The sequence below is a fragment of the Tupaia chinensis genome, unplaced genomic scaffold (assembly GCF_000334495.1).
Source record: "Tupaia chinensis unplaced genomic scaffold, TupChi_1.0 Scaffold138416_1, whole genome shotgun sequence".
In the NCBI taxonomy this organism is placed as follows: Eukaryota; Metazoa; Chordata; class Mammalia; order Scandentia; family Tupaiidae; genus Tupaia; species Tupaia belangeri.
This window is the reverse complement of record NW_006198314.1, coordinates 114,289-134,759: the sequence shown is the minus strand read 5'-3', so window position 1 is coordinate 134,759 and position 20,471 is coordinate 114,289. Positions and strand designations below refer to the sequence as shown.

Here is a 20,471-nt window from a genome sequence, read left to right as displayed (position 1 = left end):
GGAGTGATTTCTTGCTTTCTGTCTCTCTGTCTCTCTCTGTCTTTCTGGTGAGCACACGTGCCCACTAGCAAAAACCTCTTCGAAAGAAAAACTTTAATGGATGAGGATTTGCTTCTTATGGTGACCAAAGAAAATGGTTTCTCAAGATGGAATCTACTCCTGGTGCAGATGCCATGAACATTGTTGAAATGACCACAAAGGATTTAGAACAAAAAACTTAGTCAACAGAGCAGCCAACAGGGTTTGAGAGGACTGACTCTAATTCTGAAAGCAGTTCTACTATGGGTAAAATGCTATCAAACATTATATATACTGCAGTGTAGCGAAATATTTTGTAAAAGGAGAAGTCAATTAATATGACAAACTTTATCGCTGTCTTATTTGAAGAAATTGCCACAGCAATCTTATCAGTCAGCAGCCAGCAACACAAAGGCAAAATCCTCCACCAGCAAAACAAATTATGACTTGCTGAAGGTTCAGATGATCATTATCATTTTTTAACAATATTTTTAAGTTATGTATATTTTCTCTTTAAACATAATGCTATTACATACTTAATAAACTATAGTATAGTACAAATATAATGTTTATATGCATTAGGAAACAAAAATTTTGTTTGACTTGCTTTACTGTAATGCTCACTTTATTGTAGTGGTCTGGAACCAAACCCACAATACTTCTGAGGTATCCCTGTACATGAAGCCATGGTACCTGTTTTCTGTAAGGTTAGGACAGGTTTTCTGCACTGAATTTAAGGGGTCAAAATGTTATTTTCTTTTTGGTTACTGGGTATTTGAGGCAGAGAGTCTTTTTGTTTTTTACCAAGTAAAATCTACACTATATAAAAATATATTAAACTTAGTTATAAAAAAGCCTCAACCACAATTACATGTTAATTAAGAATCTAGAAATGTTCATCTATCATAACATATAGTTCAAATTTTTGGTATTCATCCATTAACGTTCAAACAAGTATTTTTTTCTTCATAAAATTAAAAAGTTGTCTTTTACAACTAGATCATTTAATATTTTGAATACTCAAAACATTCCATTTTTACACATACCAGAACTGAAAGATGAACAAGATATCTGAACTCCAGGTCTGGATCTCTCAGTAAATTTCACTGGGCGATCTCTAAAGAGAAAAGCAAGATGTTTTTGGTTTTCATCATGTCCATCTCATGGGGACAAATCAATCTTAGCATATTGCTGGGTAGTAATCAATTTAGCATCCATATTATAGGAAAAACAAAGGAGAAGAGGTCAGTAAGTACTATTCTCATCATTCAATTTAAAATGTACTGCTTTATGATATAATCATTAGCGCTACAGTTTTACAAACATATTACCATGTGATTTACTACTACCATTATGAGAAGTTCAAAGTCTTCTTATCAAAGTAAAAAATGAATCTCCTTACCAAAATTTTCTATAAAAATTAAAGTCTCTTCAACATTGATTCATAAGAATCTTATTCCAAAATCTCTGTCAAGCAATTGAAATAGGTATGGATATGTACATATACAAACAAATACACAGATTTATTAATTATTAAGATCATAAATAAAAGTGAACATGCTCAATTTTCCACAAAATTTCTAATCTACTTCTAAACTTACCGAAACTTCATTGTTTTTACATGCCATTGCCAGAAACAGATTGTTCCATCAGCACCAGTAGAAGTGAGGTATCTGGTTGTGCCTTTAGTTGATGACAAAACTTAAAAAAAAAAAAATCTGATTCAAATAGAAAGTTTTTATGTTCAAACTAACTTCAAACACAACGTGATTAAAACTGTAATCACTTTAATAAATATAATTTAAATAAATTCACTGAAGAATTTCAAAGTATTATATTTCCAAAGTTAATGAATACTTTGCAAAATTTTAATAAATCATAAACCTGTAAAAAATAGTAATTAAATTTATGATAAAATATGTTAGTATAAAAAACAATTATATTAAAATCATTTAAATTATTTTTTGGAATTGCTAGAGGGCATATGCAAGCAACAGATAGAGAAAGCAGCCCCCAAGGGGGATTGTCACATTGCAATTTTTCTTCCTCCATTTCTCTAACCCACCAGGATTTGTATTAAAATTGTTTAACACTATACATCAAGATCAATATTGTTAGTCCTTTTAATGGAAAATAAACGCATAAGCACATTACTATTGTTTTTAAGCTATATAAATGTGCTAAATATATAATTACATAGCAATAACTGGAAATATAGTTCATATGAATAAAATATCAGAAGTAAATCTAAACACAATGTTTAGGAAGTTATTATCTAAGTGCTTGGGTTTTAGTATTTTACTTTAAAAGTACAATTTCAATAAGATATGACTTTTTTTGAGAGAGATTTTTGCTATAGGGTGTGTGCATTCCCTGGAGAAATAAGAGAGAAAAAGTGAGAAATCACCCACCCCCCAGGGAGGATGGCCACACCACAAACCCTTCTCCATTCTCTTCTTGGGATTTTGGACATGCACACCCATGTGCCAGGCATGATTTTCAAGCCTCTGGGTGTGAGACTTGAACAGCGGTAAGCCATGCGGGAGTCTAACACCTTAACCGCTAGGGCACCTGCCAGCCTCAATAAAACATGATATTAATTTTGACCTCTCATTTGTTTTCAAGGGAAATATAAAACAGGTCAAATTTTTGTTTATATCATTGTGGGAACAAATGGATTAAAAAAATAGACTTAAGTTGCCAATTTAAAGAACAAGTACTACATCAGAAGACTGGCCTATATCACACAAACTTCTTAGGCTCTGACTCAGTATTTTATATATCCTCAGAAGACAATCACAGAGAAGAGAAGTGCCACTGGGCTCTCAATGTTCTTGATACAGAAAAAAAAATTAACAAGAAAAAATGAGACAATGGTCTCTAGCATGTCCATGAGTTTTTACAATCCCAAAGGGAGATAATGAAAAATTTTCCATTGAGGTGATAATCATTACCATCAAAATGTACACTGACCTGTAGTGTAGTAGTTAAATGCTATGTAGAGGAAACTGGATTCCACATGGCTGAACATGGTTCTAATTCTGACCCTGGTACCTTATAGAACATGCCACCCAGAAACCTGACAGTATGAAAAAATGGAGGAAAAAAGGATTCTGACATGATTAGGCCCTGCTGGGTGTATCTCTCTCTCTCTCTGTCTCATACAAACATACTCTCTTGGATTACCAAAAAAAAAATCAAGCTACATGGTATTGAAATACATTGTGAACTCAAATTAAAAGAAAATTATCATTATAGATATTATAAGTTATTTAATTTTTTAGAAGAACAGAACCTCTAAAGATCACAGAGCTAACTTCAAACAAAAATTATCAATAAATATTATTCATCAATAACTGATATAGAGTAAACCAAGACTCAGGTAGCATGCCTGTGTTTCCATTGATGAGATAGAGAAATTTCATTAAAATGTTCAATCCACAATCTATAGGAGTCCACAAATTATGGCCCACGTGGCAAATCCAGCCAACTGCATTTCTGTAAATAAAGTTTTTTGGAACACAATCACCTTACATTGTCTATGGCTATTTTTGCACTGCAGAACAGCACTGAGTAGTTGGGACTGTATGACCTGCAAACCTTACTATCTGTCATGCAAATACGCTGATCTATGGTCTATAGGAATGATACAATTAAATATAAAATAGTATAACTTTATTAAGTTTAAAGAAACACAAATCTTTTTAATTCCCATTACATTAAATTGCTTCAAAAATCACCAAGAGGAGACAGCAAGTGGTGTAATGGTTATGGCACTGGACTCCCACATAGCTAACTGTGGCTCAAGCTGACACACATACTTTTGTCTTCTTACCATTTGATATTCTGTGCTGCCTCAGGACTCTGCAGGAAATCCCCACCACTAGGAAGATCCTTACCAGATGAACTTGGATATCTAGAACTTTGAGCTGAATAAACCTTTACTCTTTAGAAGTAACCCAGTCTGTGGTAGTCAATTATTAGCAATAGAAAAGCAGACTAAAATAAAAGATAATACAACATAGAGACAGTCAATTCACGTAATACAGAAAGTGTATAAAATGTTAAATGGTGATCATTACTTCGGACAAAGGTAAAAAAAAAAATGGGGAAGATGAAAAGTTGCTAGGAGGTAGGGGGATATTAAAAACTTTAAAAATGGTGCCAGAAGGTGGCATAGTGGTTAAGGAGCTGAATGCCTACATGGTCAACTGCAGTTTGAGTCCCAGACCCAGCGGGTTGAAATTCACGCTGGGTGTGAGTGTATATGTGCCCAAAATCCTGAGAGGAGAATCAAAGAGAAGGGAATGCAGCATGGCCATTCTCCCTGGGGGGTGATTTCTTACTTTCTCTCTGTCTGTCTCTCTGGCAAGTGTATGTGCCTTTTTAAGAGCAAAATATCTCTCTTAAAAACTTTAAAAAGAGTGGTAAGGTGATCAGAGATAAGACTCCCTAAAAAGGTAACTTTTGTACACAGCACTTAGAAAGTGAAGGAAAAGGGGATAAGCATTTGGTTAAGGCAATGGACTCTAACATGGCCAACAGCAATTTGATCCCTGGATCTAGTGATTTGAAAATCACATTGAACATCTGTGCCCAAAATACCGAGAGGAAAAAGGAGAAGGGACTGCAGGATGGCTATCCCCCTCAGGGGTGATTTCTCACTTTCTCTCTCTCTGGGGAGACTGTGCCCTATGGCCAAACAAAAACAAAAAGAAACAAAAAGATCAAGTGAGAGAAGAAACCATGTAAATATCCAGGAAAGATGATTCCAAAGAGGAAACAGGAAGAACAAAGGCCAGAGTGTACCTAGAGTGTTCTAAAAAAAAAAAAAAAAAATCAGGGATCAGCAGATGGAGTAGCAGATATGTCACTGGACTCCCACATGGCTGACTATAGCTCGACCTGACCCAGTGGCTTAAAACTCTTGCTGGGCATGTGTGCATGCATGCCCAAGATCCCGGGAGGAGAATGGAGCAGGGATTGAAGCATGGCCATCTCCCTGGGTGGTGATTTCTAACATTCCCTCTCACTGTGTTTGTTTTTCTCTCTCTCAAGTGAGAGCACACTCCCTAAGACAAAAACCTCTTAAAAAAAAATAAAAAACAAAATAGGGAGGCCAGCAGCTAAAACAGAGTAAGAAAGAGACTAAGAGGAGATGAGGTAAAAAATAAAGGGGTCATCGTAAACTTCACTTTAACTGAGATTAGATGCTACTGAGGATTATGAGCACCAGTGACATAATTTTAATTTTAAAATCACTCTGGTTGTTCAGAGACTAAACTCAGGCAAGGGAGAGGAGTGGAAAGAAACAGGAAAATCAGAATAATTTAGGCAACAGATGCCAAGATAGTAATGATGAGGGTCATATAATTTGTAAAATTCTGGATATATTTTGAAAGTAGAGTCAATATGATTTCCTGACAAGTTATATATGGAGTAGAGAAAAAAGATGAAAAGTTAGGGATGATTAGCCTGAGCAAGTGGAAGCATGAAATTGCCATTTGTTTAGATGGAGGAAGCTTTGGGAAGAGCAGGTTGCAGGAAGAAAAATGTGTTCAATTTTGAATATGTTGAGTGTGAGATGCCTAGCAGACCTCCATGTGATTATGCCATATACATAGTTGAATAAATATATACATATGGAGCTAAAAGGTCCAAAATGGAAATATAAGTTTGAGAGTCATTAGTCTGCAAATAAAATTCAAAGTCATGAAACTTCATGAGATCACTAAGGTAAAAATATGATAAAGAGATACATGGGGGACAAGTATAGGCATAATGGTTATGTAACTGGACTCCTACATAGTTGACCCCCGTCGAATCGCAGACCCAGAAGCTTAAAAGTCACACCAGGTACATGTGCATGCATGCCCAAAATCTCAAGATGAGAATGGAAGAGAAGGGACTGTGGCATGGCCATCCCCCCGGGGGTGTGATTTCTCATTTTCTGTCTCTCTGGTGAACACACACGCCCTATAGCAAAAATCACTCTTAGAAAAAAATAAAAAAAAGAAGACACAGTGCATGGATCTCTAGAGAATTCTAACATGTATATAAATGAAATGAGGGAAGAAAAAAAATAAAAACAAGCAGATAAACTATGAACAAACCAAAAACCACCATAAACACTTGTCAGTATAATCTAAGTCTTTTTAAATGTCATGAGAATATCTCCAAATTCCATAAATAGTCAGATATTATAGTAAAAATAAAAACTGATAATCCCCCAAATCAAAATTCATGAAATAATTTAAACTATCTAATTTTTGACATGAAGTTTTTCAAATCGATATATACTGAACTCAATTCTTGTTAGCTCCCCCCCAAATAGGTGATGCATGATTTAACAACACAAAAATGGTGATATTAGCAACTAAATAACAAATAAAGGTAAATGGTAGTTATTATTTTCTCTAAAACAGGTATCTTTGACCAAACTGTAAAAGTTTTAAAAGGACCCTGGTTTCACTCTCAATACAGAAAAGAGGACAAAAATTTGGTTTTGTTTCATTAAATAAAAGTTCTTTTGGGCTATCTAGGACTTTTACTACCAACATGTGGTAAAAATATTAATTAACCAGTATTTAAGATAAATCAATGCTTTATGTCAAATATCGAATTGAAATAAGAAATCGCAGAAGCTAAAAATAATAAATGTCCTAACATGAAACTATATACACCCCCCCACACACACAAACACACATTACCTGTGATTGACAAACATCTTGCATTAAATATTAAAACAAAGTTTGCCAAGTTAAAGCCTGTTTCTATCCCAATAGGTATTTTTATGCTCTTAAGGCAGGTACCAGTTTTCTCCCTTCTTCACAAATACACATGAGATAAATAAGATATCTTATGTTATAAATGAAGAACTTTCTCAATCATGGTTTTACTTATTTTTTTGTTTTTTGTTTGTTTGTTTGAGAAATTTTTGCCATAGAGAGTGTGTGCTCGCCAGAGATAAAGAGATAGAGAGAGAAAAAGTGAGAAATCGCCCCCCAGCCCCAGGGTGATAGTCATACCACAATCCCTTCTCCTCCATTCTCCTTGGGATTTTGAGCACATGTATACATGCTCTTGGCACAAGTTGAAGCCACTGGGTCCAGGCCTTGAACCATGGTCAACTACATGGGAGTCCAGAGACATATCCATTATGCCATCTGCTGGTCCCTCTCTTTACTTATTTCTAAAGATAATTAGATTGATCGGGGAAAAAAAAAACTGTAAGAACAAGTCCTTAGGAGAGTATTTTTATGGTGCCATTCTTTGTGTTATTATCTGTACACTATAACAAAGAATGAGATAATTCTCACTTTTATTAGATATGGAGAGGTATCTTATCATTTTTATTACCTGTATGGAAGTAATAGAAGCTGAGTGTCCCTGAAGGACTGCAACAGGGGCACAAGTTCGAAGACACCATACTCTTACAACCTTATCACAACTGCCTGCAGCAATGAGAGTGTTTTCATAGTAAACAGCCATGTCAGAAATTTCAGCAGAGTGCCCTCGAAGTGTAGCAAGCAGGCGTCCATCATCTGTAGCCCAGATTTTCACCAAACAGTCATCTGAACCCTATAATAAACAAAAGAACAGAAGATTTATAATAAAGGAGAAATTTGCTACCACCAACAAAGGGAAAGGCCAAAAGTACAAAAAAAGAAGATTTTTATTAAATTACTTCAAAACCTTTACTTTTTAGATTCATCTTTTATAACATGGATCCAGTATCATGTATAAATCATATTCAAATGATAGAAATGATATAGCATTGTCTAAACTGCCAATGGCATTTGTAAAGAATTCCTCAAAAGTACTACCAATCTTGACAACTCAAAATATTTAAACTCATTTTTAAGTGAGTTGTCATTAGGTATTTCTACTATCATTTGTTACCTTAGTGTGACAGCCTTTTTGTTGTTTGAACATTTTTTCTACAAATATCAATATTTTAAAATTTAACCTAAAGATACATGCATTTCTCAGTAAACATGGGAAGTAATTTCTTATGCTGAAATGATATACAGTGAATAAATGTAAAATTGAAAAATTTAAAAAAGTAATATGCTGAATTTCCTATAAGGATTTCAAAAGGGCTTTAAAACAAGTCAATAACAGTTCTACTCTAATGTGATATACAAGTTATTATTTTCTCTTTTTAATTTGCTATCAGGTATGTGCACTCGCTGGAGAGAGAGAGAAAGTTGAGAAAGCAACCCCCCTCGGGGGATGGCCACTGCAATCCCTTCATTCCCCTCTCTGTACCTGGGGCTCACGTGTATACATGCTCAGCACATTTCTCAAGCCACCAGGTCCTTGACTTGAACTGCAGTTAGCCCCCTTAATCGTCATGCCACAGGCTAGCCCACAGGTAAGTTATTTAATAATTATCTTAACTGTATTAAAAGATGTCATTCATCATCCTCATCACAATCATTAACATTCACATATTTAGGTAATACATTTAGAGTCATGAAGTCACCAACAAGAGGATCTGTAATATTGTAATATACTCCAAGGAGTCTAACTTCGCAAAGTACAAACCACTTCCTTTGTTGTAGCATAAAAATGTAAAAACTATGCTATTACCCACACTTCTATGCTAACTTACTTCTGAGACCATGAGACTAATTCTTTTCTTGGAAATATTAGCATACTAAAATGTTGTACTCGAAAGCATATAGTATGGGGTCAGCTGATGGCATGGTAGTTAAGGTGGCTGGACCCCATATGGGTGACTGGCAGTTCAAGTCATGGACCCAGTGATTTTAGTAATACACAGGGCATATGTCTGCACATGTGTGCCCAATATAGTGAAAAAAGAAATGGAGAAGTGATCATGCATGTCCATCCCCCATGAGGGAATATGCCTTCTCACTTTCTCTCTCTCTCTCTTTCTCTCTCTCTTGTAAGCACACATGACCTCTAGTAAATTAAAAAAAAAAAGTATCATATGCTCTGTTTGATAAAAATCTAATTGAAAAATAACCAGTGTTGAGCCAGCTGGTGGCATGGTAGTTAAGGATGCTGGATCCAACATGGCCAACTGAGCAATTCAAATTCCAGACTCAGAGGCTTGAAAAACACATCAGGCATGTGTGCGTGCATGCCCAAAATCCTGAGAGGAGAATGGAGAAGAGACTGGAAATGCAAACATCCTCCCTGAGGGAGGGTGTAATTTCTAACTTTCACTCTCTCTCTCTGTCTGTCTCTCTCTAACAAGTGCACAATCACTATAGCAAAAACAAAATAAAATAAAACAAAAAAATTAAAATAAAAGAAATTTACACAAAATAAATATAATCTAATCTTCATTACTGAGCCTTCAGTCAAACTATTTAATCATAGTGTGATATAATCAATAATTAAAGAAAGTTGGCAGCAATTACACTAAGCAACTCACAGAAAATGCATTTTAATGTTTACTGGGCCACTGGTGATATGGTAGTTAAGGTGGCTGGACCCTGCATACTCAAATGTGCAGTTCAAGTCACAGACTCAGTGACCTGAGGAATGCATCAGGTCCACCGTGGATGTACAAGTCCCATATACTGAGAGAATGGAAGAGAAAGGACTGCAGTGTGGCCATTCCTCCTGGGGTGCTTTCTCACTTGCATCTCCACCCTCACCTTTTCTCAGTGAGTGCACATGCCTTATAGCGAAGTTTTAAAAATTAATTAATTGAGGGACCAGGAGTTGGTGTAATGGCTATGTCGCTGGACTCCCATGTAGTCGACTGTAGTCCTGGAACCGGTGGCTTAAATTCACGCCAAATGCGTGTGCATGCGTGCTCAAGATCCCGAAAGGAGAATGGAGGAGAAAGGATTGTGGTGTGGCCATCCTCCTGGGGGTGATTTCTCACTTTCTGTTTCTCTGTCTCTGTCTTTCTGGTGAGCACACGTATTCTATAGCAAAAACCTCTCAAAAAATTAATTAATTGAAAAATAAATGCCTGTTAAAACAGAATGAAAAGTAGTACACTCATTTCGCACAAATTAGCAACCTCTAGAAGATATGGCCTTCTGAAGATTTACTTTTTTCTTGCAAATGTATTTTATTATTATTATTATTTATACATTCAATCACTATACATCATTTAGATTGTAAAGAGACTTTACCCACCGTGATAGACATCTCAGTCTTGTTGAGAATACTATACACATCCTCATCAACAGATGATAAACCATATCTGTGTCCCAGAAATATCTTAGCTCTCCATTCTTTCCTCAAATTTCCTTTCCTGCACTCTTCCCCTCCCACACTCTCCTTCCACTTTATCTTTAATGCCCATAACAACTTTTAATGCTTTTATGTCCTCCAATCTTTCAGTCTCTACCATAGTGTGTGGACAGTCGGTCTATGTTAAGTGGAGACAATCAATGTCTCTCATTCATAGCCTGACTTGCTTCATTCAGCATCAAATCTTCAATATCCGTCTACTTTATATCAAATTCCAAGGGCCTTGTTGTTTTTTATGGCTGAATAATATTCCATGGAGTATATATGCCACACTTTTTCAATCCATTCATCTATTTGTGGACATTTGGGTTGGTTCCATGTCTTAGCAATCGTGACTAGTGCTACAATAAATATAGTTGTGCCAGCGCTTTTCTGACTGAGCGTTCTCAAATTTCCCAAAATATAGTGAACATTATAGTTCACCCATTTATTTATATAAAATGAGAGTTGTACAATTTCCACTCATCCTTTAATGCATTCCAAAAAAGATGAATTGCTTACAAAGCATAATTCACTGCCATAAAATCTAGCTTCAACTGTTGTAAATCTGTAATATGTAGTCATATAAATTTTAAACTCACTGTAAAAATTCTTCTCCCACTTCGGTCAAATGCTACACAGTAGACAGATGACAAGTGTCCCAGGATTCTTTTATGCATCTTAATGTGCTGGTAAGCAGATGAAGGAAAAATATGGCTGAAGCGACTACATCCGGTTAATTGCCTGGCAGAGGTGATATTCACTGGAAAAAAAAATCAGAAATCTACTTTTTGAAACCTAAAAGTGAAACCTACTTCATCAAATTAAATCATAAATATTAAGATAAGACAAGACAGGGTATTCACATCTATCCTATGAGAAGCCTAAATTCCTTTACACATTTCTTGATTCTATGAAATCAAGTTGACTACAACAAAGCACTAAGAATACTCTTCTGTTAAATCCTAGAGGTCTCATATTTTGCTTGCCTTTCTGTGGTTTCTCAAGCACATGCTTGTTTTGCCTTTCCTGGGACATTATAGGCACTATCACTTTAAGTATATAGGTAAAAATTACTAGCATGAAGAAATTTTAGAATAAAGCCATATTTGGGGTTAAGTATACACATATTAAAAATTATTCAGGTAATTTTATAAACTCCCAACCTACCTCATCACACCTATAGTCCTAACATATGACTGTCCCCTAAAAATTCAATAGTACTAGAGATCTACTCTACTCAATGAAAAGAGAAAGGATGCTAGGATGTTACATAGATTTCAAAGTAGTAAACAGTCTCTTTTAGGCTTGTCTATGGCCTCTCCTCTTTTTGGTTTCTGAATCTAGAGGTTCTCCTGCTAGTAACCAATGAACTTTAGAAGCTTCATCTCCTATGAGGTTATTTTAGATCTTGTCTTGTTTTTAGTTTGTTTTGTCCTGTTCTTGATTTTCTTTAATTCTGCTCACTTTTTGTTTTGCTTTGTTTTTTGTTTGTTTGTTTGTTTGTTTTGTTAGAGGGCATGTGCACCCACAAGAAAAAGACAAAGAGGGAGAGGAGAAAGCATTACCCAATGGGGAATGGTCACACCACAATTTCCTATCCTCCATCTCTCCCTCCTTACAGGATTTTGGGTATGTATACACATGCACCTGGCATTTTTCTCGAGACACTGGGGTTGGGATTTGAACTGCATGGTCAGCCATGTGGAATATAGAGCTTCCTTAACCACCAGGCCTCAGATCCAGTCTTCTGCTCACTTCTAAAAAGGAGATTTTAATCCCCATGTAATGATTTACAACCACCTAATTGCCCTGTGAAATTTTTCCAGTCTCCCCTAATACACTGAAAAAAAATAACCTATCACAAATTCTATTTTAATCACAGGATTCCTATAACTTCAGTCACTGAGGCAAGGTGACATTTTATCACAATGCAAACATGATACAGTACAAGTGATTATAGCTTATGTATAAGCAAGACAAAATTAACAAGAACAGAATTTTAGCTAAATTGGTACAATTAGAACCATGCTACAATCAAAAATATAAAATCTTTCAACCTCTTACAATCTTTTTGAGTACTTGCCAGAGAGACAGAGAACTAGAAAGCAAGAAATCACCCCCTGGGGGGATGGCCATGTCACAATCCCATCTCCTCCATTCTCCTCTTGGGATTTTGGGCATGCACGCAAATGTGGCTGGCTTGAGTTTTAAGCTGCTAGGTCCAGGACTCAAACCACAGTTGACTACGTGGGAGTCCAACGATGTAACCAGCCATCTGCTGGTCCCTCTTACAATCTTAAGAGCAGTGAGGTCTTTCCTTCAGTGTAAAGATGATCTACTTATCACATTAAATTGGCAAATAACAAAAGATCTGAATATTGTAAAACACTGTAAGATGCTGAATAATGATAGAAAATGCTTAAGCACCAGTACCAGATGAGAGGATTTTTTTTTTTTAATTTTGCAAGAGGGTGCATGTGACTATCACTGAGAGTGAGTGAGAGAGAAAAAAACATCCCGCAATGGGGCATGGTCATGCTACAATCCCTTCTCCATTTCTCATCCCGTTGAGATTTATGGCACACACACATGTACCAGGTATGTTTTTCAAGCCACTAGGGCTGGTATCCGAAATGCATAATCAGCCATGTGGAATTCAACTGTCCTAACCACTAGGCAATGGGGAAGTTTTATTTTTCCCCATGCCAAGCATTAATTTCTACAACTCTGGGATGGGAAGAGGAGGCACTCTATCTTTGGGACTTGAGAAATTTTCCTTCACCAAATACTTCTTACTGCTCTGAATTCCTTGAAACAATTTTTATTGCTTCTGCTTTGTTTTTGTTTGTTTGTTTGTTTCATGTTTTTGCCCATACCCTATAGATAGTTGGAGAAAATGTATATTACTTTAAGGCAGAGTTTCTAAACTTGAGAACTACTGTATTGCCACTATGGCTGCATTATTCCTCATTATTGGGGGCTGTCTGTGCACAGTACTGTTTAGCAGCATCCTGGGCACCTACCCACTAGATACTAATAATATCTCCCACCCATTCAGCACTAAGTTGTAACAGACAAAAGTATGTCAAGACATTAACACATACCCCCAAGGGTAGAAAAAACTGCCCTATTTGAAAATAACTGGTTCTATTATAAAAACAAATAAAAACCAATAGGAAGAAAATTTTAAACAACAAACAAAAATAAGAAAGCAACTTTAAGAAGGGGAGCAGAGGGAAATTGAAAGAGTCGATCTACAAACAGGATATCCTTTTATTTACTTATGTCTTTTTCAGTTTTTTCATCAATATTTTCAATGTATAGATCTTTCACCTTAGTAAAATTTTCCTATTTTTATGGTATTGTAATTGGGATCCTTTTCTTAGCTTCTTTTTTTTAGTATTTCATTATTATATAGAAACACTACTATTTTTATAAGTTGATTTTATAATGGGTGACGTTACTGAACTTGTTTAATCAGGTTTTTGTTTGATTTTTGTTTTAGAATTTTGCCATTGGGCAAGTACACTGCCAGAGAGACACAGAGCGGGAAAATGAGAAATCACTCCCCAAAGGGGATGACCATACCATAATCTCTTTTCCTCCATTCTCCTCTTGGGATTTTGGGCACACATGCACAAGCACCCATCATGATTTTCAAGCCACCAGGTCCAGGGCTTGAACCACAGTCACCCACGTGGGAGTCCAGCAGTTTAAACATTATGCCACCTGTTGGCCTCTATTTAATAAGTTTTAACAGTTTTTTGGAGTCTAGAATTTTTTACACTAAGACCATGTGATTTGACAATTTTACTTCTTCCTTTCCTACATGAACACCCTTTATTACTTTTTTCTTGCCTATTTGCTCTGGTTAAGATTTCTCATACTATGATGAATAGAAGTGGTAAGACTTCTTCCTTGTTCCTGATCATAGCGGAAAAGTATGCACATTTCACTGTTGAGTATGACGATAGCAGTGAGCTTGTCATATATAATCTTTATTATGTTGAGGTACATCCCTTCAATACCTAATTTGTTGTGAGTTTTTATTTATTATGAACAGATGTTAAAATGTGTCAAATGTTTTTTTCTGCAGCTATTGAAATAATCACATATATTGGGGATTTAGTATAATGAGCCATGCTTGCATCCCTGGGATCAATTTCACTTGATCATATTGGATGATCTTTTTAATGCATTATTAGTTTCAGTTTGCTAGTATTTTGTTGAGGAATTATGACCTAGGTATATCAGGAATATTGGCCTGTTATTTGCTTGCAGCACCACTATTTGGCTTTGGTATAGGTAATGCTGGCCTCTGGAACTTTTAAGCTCCTCTTCACATTTCTGGAAGAGTTTGAGGCCTGTATTAGTTCTTCATTAAATGTTACAGAATTCAGCAGTGAAGTTATTAGGGTCTAGAGCTTTTCCTGGAAGGCATCTTTTCCTTGTATAATATTGGTCTCTTCAGACTTTCTAGTTCTTCGTGATTCTGTCTCAGCAAGTTGCATGTTTCCAAGAATGTGACAATTTCTTCTAGGTGTTGGTGTATAGTTGTTAACAGTACTCTCATATGGTCATTTGTATTTCTTTGGTATAAGTTCTAATTTTCATCTCCCATTTCTGATTTTGTTTGAGCCTTCTCTTTTCTGTCAGTCTAATTAAAATTTTGTCAATTTTGCTTATCTTTTCTTTTTTCTTTTCTTTTTTTTGAGAGGTTTTTTGCTATAGGGCGTGTGCGCTCGCCAGATAGAGAGAGACCGAGAGACAGAAAGCGAGAAATCACCCTCCAGGGGGGATGGCCATGCCGCAATCCCTTCTCCTCCATTCCACGCTCGTATTCTTGCGCATACACGACCACGTGCCCGCCGTGAGTTTTAAGCCACCAGGTCCGGGACACGAACCATGGTTGCCTACATGGGAGTCCAGCGACATAGCCATTACACTAACTGCTGGTCCCAATTTTGCTTATCTTTTCAAGGGGTACAAATAGTAGCGCAGTGGTAAAACATAAGTCTGAAAGGCAATCCCACATTGGAAACTTTCCAGTTCAAGTCTGGAGACTTCCCAGAATATGCCAGAACACTAGTACCCATGATCTGGGGTTGTATTAAGGGTGGAGGCAGAACATGGCATTGGGACCCTGTTGGGGATACTTTCTTTGTCTCTGTCAATCACTCTCTCATGAAAGAAAGAAACTTTTAAAAAACAACTTTTAGGGGACCAGCAGCTGGAGTAATGGCTATGTTGCTGGACTCCCATGTAGTCGACCACAGTTCGAATCCTGGACCCGGTGGCTTAAATTCACGCCAGGCTCATATGTATGCGTGCCCAAGATCCCAAGAGAATAGAAGACAATGAAGGAGAAGGGACTGATTTCTCGCTTTCTGTCTCTCTGTCTCTGTCTGTCTCTCTGGTGAGCACACGAGCCTTATAGCAAAAACCTCTCAAAAAACACACAAAAATAACTTTTAGATTAACTGATTTTTTCTATGACTTTTCAAGTCTCTATTTTGTTTATCTCGGCTCTAATTCTTGTTATTTCCTTCATCTGCTAAGTTTTAGTTTACTTTGTTCTTTTTCTACTTAACATTAGGTTGTTTATCTGAGATCATTCTATTTTGATGTAGGTGTGTATTGCTATGAACTTCATGCTTAGTATTGCCTTTCCTGCATCTCATAAGATCTATGTTCTGTTTCTATTTGTCTAAAGATTTTTTTCCTTTTTTTCTTTTTTCTTTTTTTTTTGCTAGAGGGTGTGTTTGCTCTCTCAGAAAGACAGAGAGGGAAAGTTTGGGACCAGCATATGGCATAATGGTTATGTAACTGGACTCCCACATAGTTGATTGCAGTTTGAATCCCAGACCCAGTGGCTTAAAACTCATGTCAGGCACATGTGCATGTGTGCTCAAAACCCCAAGAGGAGAATAGAAGAGAAGGGACTGTGCTGTGGCCATAGCCCCTGGGAGATGATTTCACTCACTTTCTGTCTGTCTGCCTGTCTCTCTCTCTCTCTCTCTCTCTCTCTCTCTCCCCAGCAAGTGCATATACCCTATAGCAAAAATCTCTCTTTCTAAAAATAAAAAAAGAGATAGAGAAAGTGAGAAAGCATCCCCCCTATGAGTGATGGTCACATCATAATCCCTCCTCCTCCATTTCTCCCTCACAAGATTCTGGGTATGCACACACATGTACCCAGTGTTTTTGAAGCCAATGGGTCTAGAACTCATATAGTACAGCTGGCCATATGGGATCTAGGTATCTTAACTGCCACACCATCAACTAGCCTGATTTCAATATTTTTTAATTTGGTAAGGCTTTTGTGGCCTAACATATAATCTATCCTAAAGAATGTTTGCTCAATGTGTACTAGAGAAGAATATGCATTTTATTGCTGTCAGAAAGAATGCTTTCCAAATAATGGATCTAAGTTCAATGTTTTCTTCACAATTTTCTCTCTAGATGATCTGCCCAATGGTAAAATGGGCTACTGAAGTCTCCTACTATTATTGTACTGCAGTCTATCTCTACCATCAGATCCATTAATATGTGCTTCACATACTTTGGTGCTATGATGTTGGGTACGCATATATTTACAATTGTTATAACTAATTGATAAATTGGCTCCATCATCATTATATAATTATCTTGCCTATTTTACAATTTTAACTTAGTTTATTTTGTCTGATGTAAGTATAGCTACCCCTGCTCTCTTCTGGCTTCCATTTGCATGGAATGTCTTTTTCTATCCCTTCAAATTCAGTCTATATATATCCTTACAGGTAAAGGTAGTCTCTTATAGGCAGCATACAGTTGGGTAGCTCTGTTTTTTTAATTCATTCACTTTATATTGAAAACATACATACTACCCAAAGTGATCTACAGATTCAAAATAATTTCCACCAATGTCATTTTTTGCAAAAACAGAAAAACCAACCATATAATTAATATGGAACAAAAAAATCTCAAACAGCCAAAGCAATCTTGAAGAAAAAAACAAATACAAGAAAGCTGGAGGTATCTCATTCCCTGATTCCAATATATAGTATAAAGCTACTGTAATCAAAGAAATATGTAAATGGGATTGCCACTGTTTTGTATCTGAATGTTTCTAGCAAATATACTCAGAGTGAATTATTTCTTCTTACCTTTAAGCATAAAAAGTCTAGAGACGAGTCATTTAATTTTCATCATAACAAAGTAGAATGAATTATTACTGAGAGACAAGTAAATGACAAACCCCACATACTCCTATGCCTTTAGTATATACAGTTAATTAGTATATATAGTTTTAGTTTATATAAAGTTTTAGTATATATAGTTTTTCATAAAGAATTATTTTATTTAACTTTATTTACTTATTTTAATTTGACCAGGGAGAGACAGAGCAAGCGAAAGAGAGAAAGTAAGAAAGCAAGCTGCCAGGTCTGGGACTCTAACCATGGTCGGCCATGTGGGAGTCCAGCAAACTTAACCAACACGCCACCTGCTGGCCCAGGTATAAATAGTTTTAGTATACATAGTTAATTACTTTGATTACTTGCTTATTTCAAAAATACTATAAAGGTTAAGTAATATTATCTTAGCCTGTATTTACTAGTAAATTTAGCCTCAGAATATCCAAAAGTAAAATGGTAATACAACTCTAAAAACTCTATAATTAGAACAAGACAACACTCTTTTCTTCCCTGGCGTCCTGAGGATATACTGCCATCATGGATGACACACTAACTAGAAACCAGAAAATTCATGATCAGCTGAGTACTTCAGAGGAAACAAATGGTCATTGATATCCTTCACCCTGGGAAGGCATCAGTACCTAAGACAGAAATTTGGGAAAACTAGTGAAGATGTACAAAACTACACCAGATGTCATCTTTGTGTTTGGGTTCAGAACCCATTTTAGTGGTGGCAAGACAACTGGCTTTGGCATGATTTATGATTCTCTGGATTACTCAAAGAAAAATGAACCCAAGCAGAATTGTAAGACATGACCTGTATAAGAAGAAAAAGACATCAAGAAAACAGCGAAAAGAACACAAGAACAGAATGAAGAAGTCAGGGAGACTGCAAAGGCCAATATTGGTGCTGGCAAAAAGTTGAATGGGTAAAGATTCTGCAAGGACTATTTGTTGTAATTGTGTGAATTTTTCATGAGAGAATTAATAAACTCAAAATTTTCATGTTAAAAAAAGAACATGAAAAATGGAGAGGTAAGGCATTTGTGGGACATTGATATGGTTTATTATTTGTTCATGAGGATGTGCGTATGTTCTCAATTGGGCTGAACTGAGGTGTGTGTCATGCTTGGTAAAGTCTCTTTACAATCTAAATGATGTATAGCAATTAAATGTATAAATAATAATTAAAATTAATAAAAAAAATAACATGGCAGCCAATCAACACAATTTTAGTCAGAAAAAAAGTAAATAAAACAATGCCTGCCTTTCTAACCAATAATGTTAAGGATTTGTAACCTTTGAAAAAATGCTACACAGTAATTATAACTTCTACTTAGGAAGCTGAGATGGTCATGGCAGCTTCCAAGCATCAATATAGAGCATTTTTCTTTAATGGTAATGTGCACATTTCAACTTTGTTTTAAAGCATATGAAGAATGGAGCCAGCCCTATACCCTAATGGTTAAAGGAAAAGAATATCACATGAATGACTGTAGTTTAAATTGCAGCATCAGCAGCTTGAAAAATATACAGGACACATGTACATGTGTGCCCCAAATTCTGACAGGATGAAGAAACAGAAGAGAAGGGATTATGGTGAGACCATGTCCCACTGAGGAGTATTTTCTTCCTTTCCCTCTCCCTTCCTATCTCTCTCTGGTGAGCTCATGCAGTCTCTGGTAATCAAAAAAAAATTATATATTTGAAAAAAAATTTCCTTTTGTTAAGAGAAACATTTCTTTGTATTTAGCAAGGTTGAAAAGTTCATCCACTAGATAAAATAGTCAAATATAGTTTTGTTCAAAATTTACTTAAGTACAAAATATTCAATTCAGAATCCATTATGTCTATTAAAGGTTTTTATTTAAAATTTTGCAGGATAGGGACCAGCAGACAGTGTAATGGTTACATCGCTGGACTCCCATATAGTTGACCACATTTAGAGTCCCAGACCCAGCGGCTTAAAAGTCACACTGGGCGCATATGTGTGCATGCCAAAATCCTCAGAAGAGAAGGGAGAAGAAGGGATTTTGACATGACTATCTCCTCCGGGGGTGATTTCTCACTCTGTCTCTCTGTGTCTCCTATGAGCGCATGTGCCCACATGCCCAGGGACAAGAGTACATTTCATCTCTGGTTTCTCTCTTCTAATAAAGCCACCAATACTGAATCACGAGGGCCCCATCCTGACAATCTTACTTAATTCTAATTACCAACCTAAGTACCCACCTCTTAATGCCACTGAATATTCCCTCCCCCTGAATACTATCACGATAGCAACCAAATTTCAACACATAAATTTGGTAGGGAGGCACATTCAAATCACAGCAACTTTGTTACATGATGACCCAGGAAATATTCAAAGTTAACTATTATTTATGCCTGAAGTCCTCTCTGACATTTGAGGTTCCCCTCTATTTAACTCACAGCCGTAATATACATATATCTCTCTTTCCTATTATCACCTCAAGAAAAACACTCCTTCACCATAGATATTGGGTTGTTGGGAAAGTCATAATGTATTTTTGCAACAGATAGCACTGGTTCATTTTTGAAAGTAATAGAGTCATTCGCATCTATGTCATTTGACAGCTGACAGTTCTAGCTTCTTTCTAAAAAAAAATTAAGCAACTTGATTGAGTTCTGGAGATTTTACAACCTGAAGATGGAAGATCAGACTGTGCATTTTCACCATATTTTACTGTTTTACTTCTACAAAGGGAAGAATGGGGGCTGGCAGGTGGTGTGGTGGTTAAAGGCCCTGGATTCCCACATGGCTGACCACAGTTCCAGTCCCGGACCTGGCAGCTTGCTTTCTCAACTTCCCTTTCTCTCTCTCTGTCTCTGTGTGATCAAATTAAAAAATAATAAAAATAATAATAACGAATGAAATTAAATAAATTTTTTTAAATAAATAAATACATCAATTTTATGAAAAGTTGTGCAAACTTTATGGTGGCAATGCTCTATAAGGATGTCAGTGCCGGGAACAGCAGTTAGCGTAATGACTATGTTGCTGGACTCCCATGTAGTCGAACGCAGTTT

General features: G+C 36.2%; 1 protein-coding gene across 1 annotated transcript in view; it reads right to left on the bottom strand.

Moving 5' to 3' along the window:
• The window catches only part of BRWD3 (bromodomain and WD repeat domain containing 3), a gene marked incomplete at its 5' end in the record, with an annotated part of 164,543 nt that overhangs the window by 84,194 nt on the left and 59,878 nt on the right, over positions 1-20,471 (bottom strand). The window contains 5 exon segments of the mRNA XM_027765487.1: positions 1,046-1,135; positions 1,620-1,719; position 7,309; positions 7,378-7,599; positions 10,845-11,005. Of these exon segments, the coding sequence (XP_027621288.1) occupies positions 1,046-1,135; positions 1,620-1,719; position 7,309; positions 7,378-7,599; positions 10,845-11,005 (574 nt within the window).